The 15,214-nt window shown below is 46.0% G+C and overlaps 1 protein-coding gene across 1 annotated transcript in view; it reads left to right on the top strand.

Moving 5' to 3' along the window:
- LOC135078675 (stress-activated protein kinase JNK) overlaps positions 1 to 15,214 on the top strand; it is a 194,609-nt gene that overhangs the window by 170,153 nt on the left and 9,242 nt on the right. The window contains exons 5-10 of the mRNA XM_063973219.1: positions 657 to 818; positions 5,453 to 5,582; positions 8,042 to 8,239; positions 10,618 to 10,752; positions 11,716 to 11,845; positions 12,697 to 12,854. Of these exons, the coding sequence (XP_063829289.1) occupies positions 670 to 818; positions 5,453 to 5,582; positions 8,042 to 8,239; positions 10,618 to 10,752; positions 11,716 to 11,845; positions 12,697 to 12,854 (900 nt within the window). The 5' untranslated portion in view covers positions 657 to 669. The remainder of the gene's footprint in view (positions 1 to 656; positions 819 to 5,452; positions 5,583 to 8,041; positions 8,240 to 10,617; positions 10,753 to 11,715; positions 11,846 to 12,696; positions 12,855 to 15,214) is intronic.

Genomic DNA, 15,214 nt, shown 5'->3' with positions numbered 1-15,214 from the left:
TTAGCATGTAAACTCCACATTTCGTATGCTGGGGATCTAACTTTATTTAGCTCTTCTTGCCATATTCAGATACATGTTGCTAGAATAATAACAAGTGGTTTATTAATGTGTCCGTAAGCCTGAGAGAAGAATACTTGTACAGAAAATTCATTAACATTATCCTGGACTTAAGCCTTCTCTTACTTTGACCAATGCAAGCCACTCTGGGTAGACTACCTTTTTCCAAAACTGGAATTCAGAAGTTGCAGTGCTCATTACGAGAAGTAGGGCTATTCCCGTAGTTTGAAAAGGCTCAAAATGTGTTACATCACTCAAGAGATGGAAATAGTTTTGCAAAAATTACTAATAGTCCCGCTAACCCCTCTTACTCAGCTAAATATTCTTGTGACACGAGTGAGTTCAACACAATAGTCGAGCGGCGGCGGGTTTGAACCCGCGTGCCAAGGATGTCGAGTCGGCCAATCCGACGCCCACCGTTAGGCCATAGTTCCGTAGAAACTTGACCTTCACTGGTTGGCTTTTGATTGGCGGTAAAAAACTGTAGATTCTGGCTACACAGGATTTGCAACGGTGGGAACGAGAGGTGGAAATAGTCCCGTTATAGTTCCGTAGTTTCTAAAGAATCTTAGTATTGACGTGCCCCCCACTTGTTCCAGCTAGGGGTGGTCGATGCCCCACGCGGCACCAGTCACCGCCATGTCGGCCCCGCCGCGCCACCCCCACTTCTACACCGTCGAGGTCGGCGACACACGCTTCACCATCCTCAAGCGCTACCAGAACCTCAAGCCCATCGGCTCAGGCGCTCAGGGTATCGTGTGGTGAGTACCAACACCAAATTGTTTAAGAAACTGATGATACTTTATGCCAAGACCATCTACTCAGGCGCTCAGGGTATCGTATGGTGAGTACCAACTTGTTTGACAAACTATACGATACTTTATTTATGGATACTGCTGCAGGGAATCTATATTACACGAGTCCGGCTTGCAACTAGATTCAATGATTGCTACAACTCTACAAACTCATTTAATGGTGAGTGCCAAGTGAGTGGTATACATGTTACGGCTAAAGATAGTTGTGAACATAAACTTAAGATTAGCCGGCTAAACTTAAGTTTATCTTCGAGAAGCAGCTAAAGTTCGATAGCATGTTAGTTTGCGTCGTGATATTAAATCTTTAGCCGGCTAATGTGCACATTAGCCAAAACGAAACGGCTAAAAATGTATTCGATGGGCGCGCCAGGCCGTCGGAGGGCTTGAGGGGGCGGTGGGAGACAACGCGCGCGCAGTTTTACTTTGTTTTATTTTTTAATTTTAAATACCTACAGAAGATTCAATTGTAATGACCAAATGGTTCCTTATTATTTTATTTTAATGATTAGGTAGATATTGTTTTAAGTGATTAATATTTTGTTATTGTAATAATTGTAATTTTGAATACCTATTACCTACATAGGTACATAAAATGAAAGTGATTATTTTTTAACACGTTCCGCCGCGGTGACGGCACATAGGTACAGTAAAGGTGGAATTCATTCATATTATGGCAGTACGGGTCTCGCCGTTTTCACGAAAATCAATCTAAAAATCACTACGGCAACAACCGTCGATTTTACATTAGAGTTTCATAGAGAGCAGACTTGTTGTTGCAAAATATTGTGAACAACAGTACGGGTATAGGTGTATGAAACATTTATGTGAAGATTGTTAGTGTCATAGTGGACTGGAGTACAGCGTCGGAACGTGTTAATAAAGTTTTCGTGTCAAAAAAAACATACGGGTCGAATTGAGAACCTCCTCCTTTTTTTTGAAGTCGGTTGAAAATAGTAAACATTATTACATTGTTTCCTTTTCCATTTCCTTCTACATTTTTAGCCAAGCGCCTGCGGTTAGACTTAAGTTTAGCCGGCTAAAGATAGAAGAAACTATCATTAACACCTCGTCGAAGATAAACTTAAGTTTAGCCGGCTAATCTTAAGTTTATGTTCACACCTATCTTTAGCCGTAACATACATACTAGATGGATCTATAAGTTGCAAATGCTGATCGGATTCCAAGTTCGAAGAGTATGCAGACGATGATGGCCTCATCACGAACGCTATCCTCTAAACTGCTACCTGATACCAAAGGATATACAGCACCGTCAAATTCTGTTCTGAGGAAAGTAATGAATAACTCTTACAGCAACGGCCTGTTCAGGTTTTACAGACCTATATCAGTTGATTCATTTATTTCTTTGCAAAAAGCATTTTTTTAATTATGTTATTATGACCACACTTTGTTATAGGAGACGCTAGTCTTTCCTTTTTACTAGGATGCCTATGAAAGTTGTCGGGTTTTAGAATTATTTAATATCAAATTAAAATGACCAATATCATTACCATCCTGGTAATTTTCCTAGGCATCTTAGAAGTTCATTTGGTTATGTACTGTATTACTTATGTTTCGCAAGTTCTTTTCTCTGCACACAGCACGCAACTCCTTGCACGATGCACCATTTCACCGTAGATGACTTCGACCTTCGATTTTTTGCACGCGCCTTCTATTTTACTTTATTTCTGTATCGATTACATTAGTATAGTATCGGATGATATTTTATCTTGTTTCCTCGGTACCTACTTAGTAAACCCATCTCATATAAATTAATGTAACAATAGTCATCCTTATCACACAGACACGTAACGCGGTGTCCTAACGAGTTTGTGTTGTTAATCTATCTCCATTTACTAAGGCTTGGGAGGACACACTAATGATTCGTCTTATAATAATACAAATCATGAATCATAACGTCATGTACGACTACACATTCTTGTTGCAAAACAGTACCTACTACAGTTACCGTTTAAGCCATGTATTCATTAGACAACATTTGTTGATAAACTGTTTATGACTAGTGTTAAACAAGTTTACCATAAACACAGGTTTCTGAAACTTGGCCGTCCACACTTGCCCTCCACTCATAGCGGAGAGCACGGCAACATGTATCATAAACAAGTTTCATCACCTATGTTTATGAACGGTTTATAAACTGTTTACAGAGATGATGAAACATTATGAAACATTGTTTATGAACAGTTTATAAACAGTGTTTATCAACAAATGTTGCCTAATGAATACATGGCTTAAATTTGATGTATCGTCATGCGTTTACAGTGTAACATAAACGCACGATGCACTCTGGCGTTTTTTTAACCGCGCGCAGAAATTTTCAGCGCGTAATCGCCACGTACTTTTACAGCAGGCTGTCTACGGTCTTTTCTTCTGCGACAAACCTTCACAATAACACATTACACGACGCTAACAAATGGATCTCGCTAGTCTCCCGGCAGTAATGTGTTTCTGTTGTAGCTGAAGTCCGCCATGGTTCAGTTTTACACGGTCGCGCTCGGCGACGTGGTGTTCACGGTGCCGGCGCGGTACACCGAGCTCGTGCCTCGAGGCACGGGCGCGCAGGGCGTCGTATGGTAAGCTCAAGCACGCGACGCTCATTTCAAAGTTTTGAACGATTGCGCGTGGTGTTGACATTCTTTAAGATAAATTAACAATGGCCAATTATATGGCTCTTTGAAAAAGGAAACCATAAAACACAGCCCAATATTAATCTGGAATTTTATGATTTAACAATGTATGCCTATTGCAAACGATAGAGAAGTCACAGAAAATAGATGTTCAATTTATTTTGTCGAGTAATTTAATCCAGTTTAGTCTCCTCTACCAAAAAACTGTTGGAAATCATGAGTAAATATAACATAATTCCATAAAATATGCTCATTTTTAAATTCATTTTATCTTAGTTTCATTTACAATATTGTAAATCTGCCCGCGTAATTGAACTTAGAACTTTGAAATCAGCCCAAAAAATGCACATTTATTCCATTTCAATAGCGAATAAATGTTAATGAATGGGATAAATGTGTTCAGCGTTCACTGGCGCGGTTAGCCGCACGTGCGTTTTTTAACCGCGCGGTTGGCCGCCTGGTGTCGCTAGCGTGCGCGCGTTCTGTGTTGATACGTGGGGACGCGTGATGTTTCAAGCAAGTGGTATATCTGACTAGATTTGATGGCATAAACTGTGTTAATATAAAAATCAAAGGTTAAAAGTCGGGCCAAATTAAATTAAAATTACTAAAGCCCGATCTGTGAGCACGTAGAATTTTGTCCAATGACCCCAAGCTACCTATCCTTATCGCTCGCGCGTAATTATATTGTGTCGCGACTGTGCGACGGGCGCCCGCAGTGAGTGTGCGAGCGCGACAGCAACATAATTACGCGCGAGCGATAAGGATGGGTAGCTTGGGGTCATTGGACAAAATTCTACGTGCTCACAGACCAGACTATAGTTAAGCTTCAAAACTCAAAGTTCAGTAGGATCATTATAAAGTTAGGATATGTCACTTGCAAATAAATGTGTCGTCCTAATGAAAATGCCCTGAAACGAGTCGAGGGTAGGTAACGTTCTAACATTCACTAATTCATTAACTTTTGTATTATCTTTTGTGTCAGTGTTAACTTTCCGTCTCAGGTTTTGTTATTTTCTACGAATAATTTAATGAAATTAAGTGTTTATTTCTCTATTTTTTGTCTTTTTGAAGGAATCCGCACATTATTTAACTATTGGATTTTGGTGTTAGTGTTCATGTGACATTATTTGCGTGGTGATGGCTGTGTCTAACATTTGTCTATGTGTGCAGTTAATTTTGTTAACCTACTGATGGATACTACATAGAACCACAAATTACTAATAAGTTACTGTAGAACTAAAATATCTAAGCATTTATCTAACATTTGCCAAAAAAGCTTCAACTCATAGTAATCTTTTGGCAATTAATGTAGCAAAAATACATTTAGGTACTGTTTTTTACTGTTTATTAATAAATAAATAGGTACCCAGAGTTTTTATACATTTCCTAGTTAGATATTTTAGTTCTCCGTGCTTACAGATTTGCATGTGCATCTTGTTGAGTGCTTTCTAAGCTTGCTTGGCTTTAGCACTTCTTTACGGGCTTTTTACAGGCACTTACAGGTTTATGACTCGTTTACTTGTTTATCGCTTGTTTTATAATGTTTGTCTGAACACCTTTTTTGCACGTCGCTGATTATATTTCAAAATAATGTAGTTTACCTAAATTATGTTTTTTTTAGGTCAAAATTTACTATTGTTATTAAGTAGTGGTTAGGGTAGGTTTACCAGTGACATATTATGTGAATAATAAAATTCTAATTCCAGGCATCTTGGTAGATTTAACTAGTAAATCAAACTAATTGCATATCAACTTTCCAAGCGGACTATTCCAACAAAATGTTTCACCTGGATATTCTAAACTGATTATTCCAGTAACATTTTTCCAGTAAAATTACTATTCCAGTAAAATTACCAAATTCTTTATATCGGTCGTTGTCAAAGCCTTGTTTTCCCCATGGATGGTGCTAATAATGTATTTGTTTAATTTCAGTGCCGCATACGACACAGTAACACAACAGAATGTCGCGATCAAGAAGCTATCGCGGCCCTTCCAAAACGTCACGCACGCCAAGCGGGCCTACCGCGAGTTCAAACTCATGAAACTTGTCAACCATAAAAATGTAAGTGATAATGTGTGATTTTAACGCCCGTATTCACAAACATTACTATGATGTCTCACAGTGCGCGTGGACAGTGGCGGGGCAAGACCTAAATTTGATGTGGGCAAGACAGATTTCGCGAGGCCTTGTTCTGTGGCGAACTGAATTATAAAAAAAGTAATAATAAAAAAACAATGAACACTGACAAGTTTTTATTCATAAAAATACAAATTAGATTAATATTTAAAAAAAAATTTTTTGATTCGCGAGGCCCCTTGTACCGCGAGGCCGTAGGCGATGGCCCACGTCGCCCACGCCTTACGCCGCCACTGCGCGTGGACGCACAGGGTGATTTACGAACCAATCACAGAGCCCTATTCAACGTCGTGCGTTCGATTTGCTGCTTCACTTAAGCAAGCATCGTTTGTGAATACGTGCGTAATTCAACTTCTATAGTATTTAGATCCTTTACAAACGCAACTCGTAGAATGTGATATCAATGCTGGTAAGAGCTGTGTGAGATGTCCACCTACAAGGGAGTCAGATGACCTAGTAAAGGTTGCAAAAAGCTGCTGCTTGCAGGCTTCCAATCGGGAAATCTCATTAAAGTATGCTTGTGTTCAGCAGTGAACAGTCTATGGCTGAAATTATGATAATGAGGCCTTTTTAGGGCACTTATACACATCCTAAATATACAGTGTCCCGGACACAGTGTAGATGCCTTTTTACTCGCTAAATATTGCAAGATTTTATGGTATCTTCATTAAGATTTTAAAACAACTTCCCAAGAATGACTGCCTACCTTTGCGTGTTGCCTATTACAATAAACATCAGAGTAAAGAATATTTGCTCTACTGTTCCACACACCGCGCCCTAGCACTAAAGTATAATTGGGAAACAAACTTGCCCCCATAAAGGCACGGGGTAACCGCCTACAATCCTTGCTGCTTTCTTTGCTAACCTTTAAGCAAATTGGGTATAACAACGCTCCATCACCCTTAGCTGTACTTGTTAAAAGACTCAGCAGAACAAATACTGTGTAAGAATCGACACAAGAGTACCTACTAAATTACTTTTTTTGTATTTTGAGATATGCCTTTATTAATCTCCAGTCCTCCACGACTTTAATAATAGCTTTTTTAAGGTATCTTCGCTCGTGTAGGCTGATGAGATACAAAAAATAACTTCTTAAATTCGACAGATATTTTTTTATGAAGAAAATATTTAATCCACGCCTATTTTCGTAAGTAATTACCACCTACGCTCTCCTTAAAATGTCCAGATATTTTTGTAAGAAAATGTAATGGATTAAAAACATTTTCATCACATTGTCTATTAAAATACCGTCTCGTAGAGACTCGGGAACAGGGCACATAATCTCAAAATCCACTTTTAATCGCGAGCCGTGAAGAACGAGCCGAAAGAAGCACGGATTAATTAACTTAGCGCTACGGAACTTTTTATCCTTGTTGATCCTTATCGCAATTAACGTAAAAGAAGTAGGCTCTCTGAACAATGATCAGTCGATCATTAACAGTTAACTATAAAATCTTTTATTAAGGCTGAGTTGCACCATCTTACTTTAACTATGATAAACGTCAAAAATCTGTCAAACTCCATACAAAAAGCACCGGTTATCGTTATAGTTACCGTTCAAGTTAGGTGGTGCAACTCATCCTAAGTCTGACCATGATTGTGTAGTAACTGGCAACATAATATTAGAATAAGAAAAAAGTCACAAAAAATATCTATAATATATATAATGAGTGACTTAAGGCTTTGGTCTTAAGCATTATATGCTAAGAATCTGACAACAGTAATGTCTTTGTAAACATAGACACTTCACCTAAAGTGAGAGTATTCTCAACTCCCTTTTATTGTGATCTCGTCGGTCTGGTCTGGCTATGTCCTAGCCTGTTTTTATTTTTATACTCATTCATCACGGAAATTATAAAAGTTTAAAGTATCAAACGGAAATTTTCACTGTTTTCACTTTCACGAAAAAAATAGATAAAAGACCTATTTTCAAAATGACTTATAAAGAAAGAAGTTAATGAAAAAAGCTTTTGAAACACTTTTTTCATTATCTTGATTTAAAAAAGTAACAGCCTTTACGTAACGTAAAGCCCTAAAACTGTTGTTTATAGAGTTTTTATCAGCGTTTGATTGAAACATACGTTTTAAGTTTGTAAGTTCACGCGCGTAATTTTCATAGAAGATTTCGAAGAGCTGATGGCCGCTGGGGCAGGAAAGTTCTTGAGTGGCGACCACGAGCGAGAAGACGTAGCGTGGGCAGGCCTCCCACTAGGTGGACCGACGATCTGGTGAAGGTCGCGGGAGGTACCTGGATACAAGCGGCGCAGGACCGGTCTTTGTGGAAATCCTTGGGGGAGGCCTTTGTCCAGCAGTGGACGTCTTTCGGCTGAAACGAACGAACGAACGAACGAAATTTTCATACTTTTCAACACCTGAAATTCCAGATAATCGGTCTCCTGAACGCGTTCACGCCGCAGCGCAGCCTGGAGGAGTTCCAGGACGTGTACCTGGTTATGGAGCTGATGGACGCCAACCTGTGCCAGGTCATCCAGATGGACCTGGACCACGAGCGCATGAGCTACCTGCTCTACCAGATGCTGTGCGGCATCAAGCACTTGCATCTCGCGGGGATCATACACAGGGTGAGATTTGATCACAGATTTCATAGTTGTTGTAGTAGTAGCAGGCCTGTTCATCTCCGCGAGTTTGCATCGAAAACAAAACACGCGCGACTACCCCTCCTGCGGTACCTAATCGACAGGACAATCACGAGCGAGTATTGACGCACGCACGTATTCTTCACCCATTTGCATTGTAAAGACAATATACCATATGTAAAAACGGTGGTGCAATTAATACTCTACAGTATTTTTTAACTGCCTGAATAATATTAGAAACACAAAATATAATTCATGCTTATTCATGTATTTCCTCCGCCATTTTTCGCAGTTTGGCACCTCATGTCACACATCATTTTACCGAAGTCAGCCCTATGTCTTCGGCGCAGTACCGATCACTGACGTTTGTCAACAAAATTGTGCTCGACTCTTGAGACAAGCTAAATTACACCATATTGTTAACGACATTGAGCATACATTTTTTTAAATACCTTCGCGAAGAAAATCTTCTGTACGAAGTACTTATTATTATTCTGTGGTAGTAGTTGAAAAGGCAGCCCTTAAGGGGGCACTTTACATGTCTCCTTATCTTTTGGGCCCTACCAGCGCTTCGAGACAAACATATGGCAAGTGCTGAGAAGAAACGCCGGAACAAACTTGGTCATCACTAGTTAGAACTTACATAAAGCACTGCATCTCGCAGGTGAGATTTTATGATCGCAGGCCTTACAGAAATTTCAGGCGTTCCAGATGATCCAACAGTGATTGCATCATTTCCTGAGATGATACACAGGGTAATTTGGAATAGCCACAGGTTTGAGATCAAAACACTGGGTGATTTGAAATGGCCTCAGTTTTTACAGAAATTTCCAAACAAGGGAAAGGGTTAGGGTTTCCGGTACAAGGGAATCCAATGGAACTAAATAACAATCCAGTTACAAATCAAATCAAATTTCTTTATTTGCGTAATTCCAGGTACATAAGTGGTCTTACCTACATTTCATTTTAGATTTCACATACACACACTACCGTTCCAGGTAATCTAAGAGATTCATGAAAACTAAAAATGAGCTCGGTTACCCTAGACGTCAAGCAGCTACTTGAATTATAACTTATGAGATGAGTATTCCAGAAGTTTGAGAAATTGCACCTTAACCGTTAAACAACTGATAAAGCCTTACAGATAAGAAACAAAGCAAGAAAGTAGACAGTTTTAAATAATACATTAAGTAGAGTCATGTTACAAAGGGAGCATTTATTTTTCCGGCGTTAGACAGGGGCGAGCCGAGAAGGGTGCGAGCATTAATCAGAGCACTTCGTTTGCACCCTTTGAGCGTAATGTAACGGGAAACGTGATTACGTCAGCATATTGCACTTTTAATGCAGTGTCAATACCATACACGTAACAGATACAAACCCTTTGAGATCCCTTTGAGAGACATACTGGTGGATTATTAAAATGCGTTACACATGTAGCTACTTTGTTCGGTGTAGTAAGCCGATAAGAATGTCAGCGTAAAAAAAGAAAATGTTAAAACACTTCAAAAATAAATCTGAATGAGGGCTATCGTTTTTATACTTAACAGTTGGCACCCCTTTGCCAAGACCTTACTCTACAGCGATTGACAAGACCTTACTCTACAGTGGCGCCATCTTGATGAGTGCAAATGCGATAGTCCTCCTACCACTTTAGCGGTCACCAGTTGGTGCCACTGTCTTCGCTACTAGCAAGTAACAGGACCTTACTCTACAGTGGCGCTAACTGGTGAGCGCTAAAACGATAGCCCTCATTAAAAGCTAGCTTGACGTTTAAAACTTTGCTACTTATTTCCACCCCTTTACAAATCACAGACCTTCGTACGCGGTGCGTTTTCATTGTGACTTATTTTAAGAAAGCCGCGTATGTGTCTTTTTATTAGTTAGGGGGTTATCATCTATTAAGTTTTCCCTTATGGGACTATTCCCATCGCTGCAACTCCTTTGCAGGCAGGATCTACTTGACTGCCAATAAAAACCCAACCAGTTAAAGGCATGTTAACCGCCTCTGTGGTTTAGTGGTAAGACCACCTGCTTCAGACGCAGAGGTCCCGGGTTCGATTCCTAGTGGGGACAGATTTTTCTGTTCGGTTTGGTTGGTGGTAGAGCTTGTTCTAAGTCCGCCTGGCTAGCTACCACCATCTTACCTAAGTCTGTCGCCATAACAACAATGTTATCAGCATTGTTGTGTTCCTGCAGTTAGAGGTAAGATAGCCAGTTCCTCCGTGGTTGAGGATTCCGGGTGAAGCTCGCTTCCACTTTCGGCCTGATCATCACTTACCATCAGGAGAAATACAGGCCAAGAGCTTCCTCGTTGTGGATAAAAAAAAATGTTTGGCGTTACTAATCTTTGCGGTTTATTCCAGGACCTGAAGCCGTCCAACATCGTGGTGAAGAGCGACTGCACTCTGAAGATCTTGGACTTCGGGCTGGCGCGCACCGCTGGCACCACCTTCATGATGACGCCCTATGTCGTCACGCGCTACTACCGCGCGCCAGAGGTAGGCTGATATAGTCTGGTCCGTGAGCACGCAGAATTTTGTCCAATGACCCCTAGCTACCCATCCTTATCGCTCGCGCATAATTATGTTGTATCGCGCTCGCACACTCACTGCGGGTGCCAGTCGCACAGTCGCGACAGCAATATAATTACGCGCGAGCGATAAGGATGGGTAGCTAGAGGTCATTGGACAAAATTCTACGTGCTCACGGACCGGGCTTTAGTTGAGAAATACCTAGGGAAACAGCAGACATTGTTTTACACATGACCACCACTGTGTACCCAAGATGTGTCTCAGGAAACAGGAGAACAGATTTCATTATAAAGTTAGGCATACAACACAGCGTAAAACAGCACCTTGCATACTTTTTGGAAAACAGCAGACCTTGCTTATGCACCTAGGCAAACAGTAGACTTCTTTATAAGCATAGACAAAGACAAAATCTTACAATATCAAAAAGTCCAATTCAATTACATATAGCTGCAACACGTTGCGGGAACCCTGATGATTGTTCTGCAAATATGCTCTAGCTCCATTATTATTCCTTATCTCGCCTGAATGCTGTTATCTAAAAGCATCACATGGCAAGTACAAAATATGTTGAACATATTTTGCAAATATGCAGTGCATTTGGAAGTCTTTACATTCATCGTTGTCATAGTAAGTAAGTAAGTAAGTAAGCATTTATTTGCTGCACACAAAGTCACATACATAGTTCAACAAGATTACATAATTCAATATTTAACATGCACATTCAAAATAAAAAAAATAAAATAAATAACAATTAGAAATGAAATAATGTGAGCAGAGTTGCGGCAGCAAAAGGTCGATAGTTCAAATCCGGCTCGAAGGATTTAAAAAACTAGTGTGCTTTCACTCACAGGATACTTAACTTTTGTGTGAATCCTGTTCACTATAAGCACCAGTAGCCAGTACTAATCAGTAATGGTGGTGCCTCGGCAGGTGATCCTGGGCATGGGCTACACGGAGAACGTGGACATCTGGTCAGTGGGCTGCATCATGGGCGAGATGATCCGCGGCGGCGTGCTGTTCCCCGGCACCGACCACATCGACCAGTGGAACAAAATCATCGGTGAGTGCCGCTACTCCTAGTGCCTATTATGATAAATCTGTAAAAGTTTCCTTCATAAAAAACATTTATTTATACTTTTAAACCTGCTAGAAATGTAACAAACCAACATGAAGTAAAAAGATGCCCCAGTTTCTTAAATGCCTAAGGCCCAGAACAGACGGTGAAACGCAACTGCAACGAAACTGCAACTGCTAGTTACTTTTGAGTTGCATATAAGTTTCTGACGCGACCAGTTTGAAACTTTCAGTTTCAGTTTCATTCATGAGAATCATCAGAAACTGCAAGTTTCGTTGCAGTTGCGTTTCACCGTCTGTTCTGGGCCTAAGTGTGTCGAGTAAAATTTAATACCATTGGCTCAGTTCAGTGAAATATTGCTCCAAAAACACATCCAACCTACAGTCTCGCTTGTGATATCGCAAAATCCCTTATACCTTTGCTACACTACTCAATTTGACGCTTCAACCAAGTACCGAACTGAATAATGTATTTAGACAGATACTTCGTGTTCAAACTTCAGATCGCTTCAAGACCTTTGACTCTGACGCTTTACGGAAAACAGTTGGAAGAATGCGAGGTTTATCGAATCGAAGTGAAGTGCGTGCATTCCGACACTATCTACTTCGATCAACTTTCGCGAGTGTGGAGGCATTAGGTCTCGATATTGAAGTTAACGATTGCGAGGGAATGGTGGCGGCGCGTTTCGTTCAATGCATAGATATAAGATAGGCTTCGAAGGAAGTGGCGCATGAGCGATGCGCTTCGTCCTAGCGGTGCCCTTACGCCGCCGCCCCGCGCCCGCTGATTTCTTGTCCGTATCCCTCGGTTACCAATAAGTAGTTGCATCCTTGCAGAGCAACTGGGCACGCCATCGGCGGCGTTCATGGCGCGCCTGCAGCCTACAGTCCGCAACTACGTGGAGAACCGGCCGCGCTACGCCGGCTACAGCTTCGAGCGGCTCTTCCCGGACATACTGTTCCCTAGCGACAGCAGCGAGCACAACCGCCTCAAGGTCAGTCCCACGGGGACACGGGGCGCTCCCAGGGGACACGGGGCGCTCCCAGGGGACACGTGGCGCTCCCAGGGGACACGGGGCGCTCCCAGGGGACACGGGGCGCTCCCAGGGGACACGGGGCGCTCCCACGGGGAGAACCGGCCGCGCTACGCCGGCTACAGCTTCGAGCGGCTCTTCCCGGACATACTGTTCCCTAGCGACAGCAGCGAGCACAACCGCCTCAAGGTCAGTCCCACGGGGACACGGGGCGCTCCCAGGGGACACGGGGCGCTCCCAGGGGACACGTGGCGCTCCCAGGGGACACGGGGCGCTCCCAGGGGACACGGGGCGCTCCCAGGGGACACGGGGCGCTCCCACGGGGAGAACCGGCCGCGCTACGCCGGCTACAGCTTCGAGCGGCTCTTCCCGGACATACTGTTCCCTAGCGACAGCAGCGAGCACAACCGCCTCAAGGTCAGTCCCACGGGGACACGGGGCGCTCCCAGGGGACACGGGGCGCTCCCAGGGGACACGTGGCGCTCCCAGGGGACACGGGGCGCTCCCAGGGGACACGGGGCGCTCCCAGGGGACACGGGGCGCTCCCACGGGGAGAACCGGCCGCGCTACGCCGGCTACAGCTTCGAGCGGCTCTTCCCGGACATACTGTTCCCTAGCGACAGCAGCGAGCACAACCGCCTCAAGGTCAGTCCCACGGGGACACGGGGCGCTCCCAGGGGACACGGGGCGCTCCCAGGGGACACGTGGCGCTCCCAGGGGACACGGGGCGCTCCCAGGGGACACGGGGCGCTCCCAGGGGACACGGGGCGCTCCCACGGGGAGAACCGGCCGCGCTACGCCGGCTACAGCTTCGAGCGGCTCTTCCCGGACATACTGTTCCCTAGCGACAGCAGCGAGCACAACCGCCTCAAGGTCAGTCCCACGGGGACACGGGGCGCTCCCAGGGGACACGGGGCGCTCCCAGGGGACACGGGGCGCTCCCAGGGGACACGGGGCGCTCCCAGGGGACACGGGGCGCTCCCAGGGGACACGGGGCGCTCCCAGGGGACACGGGGCGCTCCCAGGGGACACGGGGCGCTCCCAGGGGACACGGGGCGCTCCCACGGGGAGAACCGGCCGCGCTACGCCGGCTACAGCTTCGAGCGGCTCTTCCCGGACATACTGTTCCCTAGCGACAGCAGCGAGCACAACCGCCTCAAGGTCAGTCTCACGGGGACACGGGGCGCTCCCAGGGGACACGGGGCGCTCCCAGGGGACACGGGGCGCTCCCAGGGGACACGGGGCGCTCCCAGGGCACACGGGGCGCTCCCAGGGGACACGGGGCGCTCCCAGGGGACACTAGGCGCCCCCAGGGGACACGGGGCGCTCCCAGGGGACACGGGGCGCTCCCAGGGGACACGGGGCGCTCCCAGGGGACACGGGGCGCTCCCAGGGGACACGGGGCGCTCCCACGGGGACACGGGGCGCTCCCAGGGGACACGGGGCGCTCCCACGGGGACACGGGGCGCTCCCAGGAGACACGGGGCGCTCTCACGAGGACACGGGGCGCTCCCAGGGGACACGGGGTGCTCCCACGGGGACACGGGGCGCTCCCAGGGGACACGGGGCGCTCCCACGGGGAGAACCGGCCGCGCTACGCCGGCTACAGCTTCGAGCGGCTCTTCCCGGACATACTGTTCCCTAGCGACAGCAGCGAGCACAACCGCCTCAAGGTCAGTCCCACGGGGACACGGGGCGCTCCCAGGGGACACGGGGCGCTCCCAGGGGACACGGGGCGCTCCCACGGGGACACGGGGCGCTCCCAGGAGACACGGGGCGCTCTCACGAGGACACGGGGCGCTCCCAGGGGACACGGGGTGCTCCCACGGGGACACGGGGCGCTCCCAGGGGACACGGGGCGCTCCCACGGGGAGAACCGGCCGCGCTACGCCGGCTACAGCTTCGAGCGGCTCTTCCCGGACATACTGTTCCCTAGCGACAGCAGCGAGCACAACCGCCTCAAGGTCAGTCTCACGGGGACACGGGGCGCTCCCAGGGGACACGGGGCGCCCCCAGGGGACACGGGGCGCTCCCAGGGGACACGGGGCGCTCCCACGGGACACGGGGCGCTCCCAGGGGACACGGGGCGCTCCCAGGGGACACGGGGCGCTCCCAGGGGACACGGGGCGCTCTCAGGGGACACGGGGCGCTCCCAGGGGACACGGGGCGCTCCCAGGGGACACGGGGCGCTCCCAGGGGACACGAGGCGCTCCCAGGGGACACGGGGCGCTCCCACGGGGCCACGGGGCGCTCCCAAGGGACACGGGGACACCCGCTGCCCAGCGGTTGGCTCGGTAGGTTGGTGTGTCGTTCTACAGGCA

The sequence above is a fragment of the Ostrinia nubilalis genome, chromosome 15 (genome assembly GCF_963855985.1).
Source record: "Ostrinia nubilalis chromosome 15, ilOstNubi1.1, whole genome shotgun sequence".
NCBI lineage: Eukaryota > Metazoa > Arthropoda > Insecta > Lepidoptera > Crambidae > Ostrinia > Ostrinia nubilalis.
This window is presented reverse-complemented; position numbering and strand designations above follow the sequence as displayed.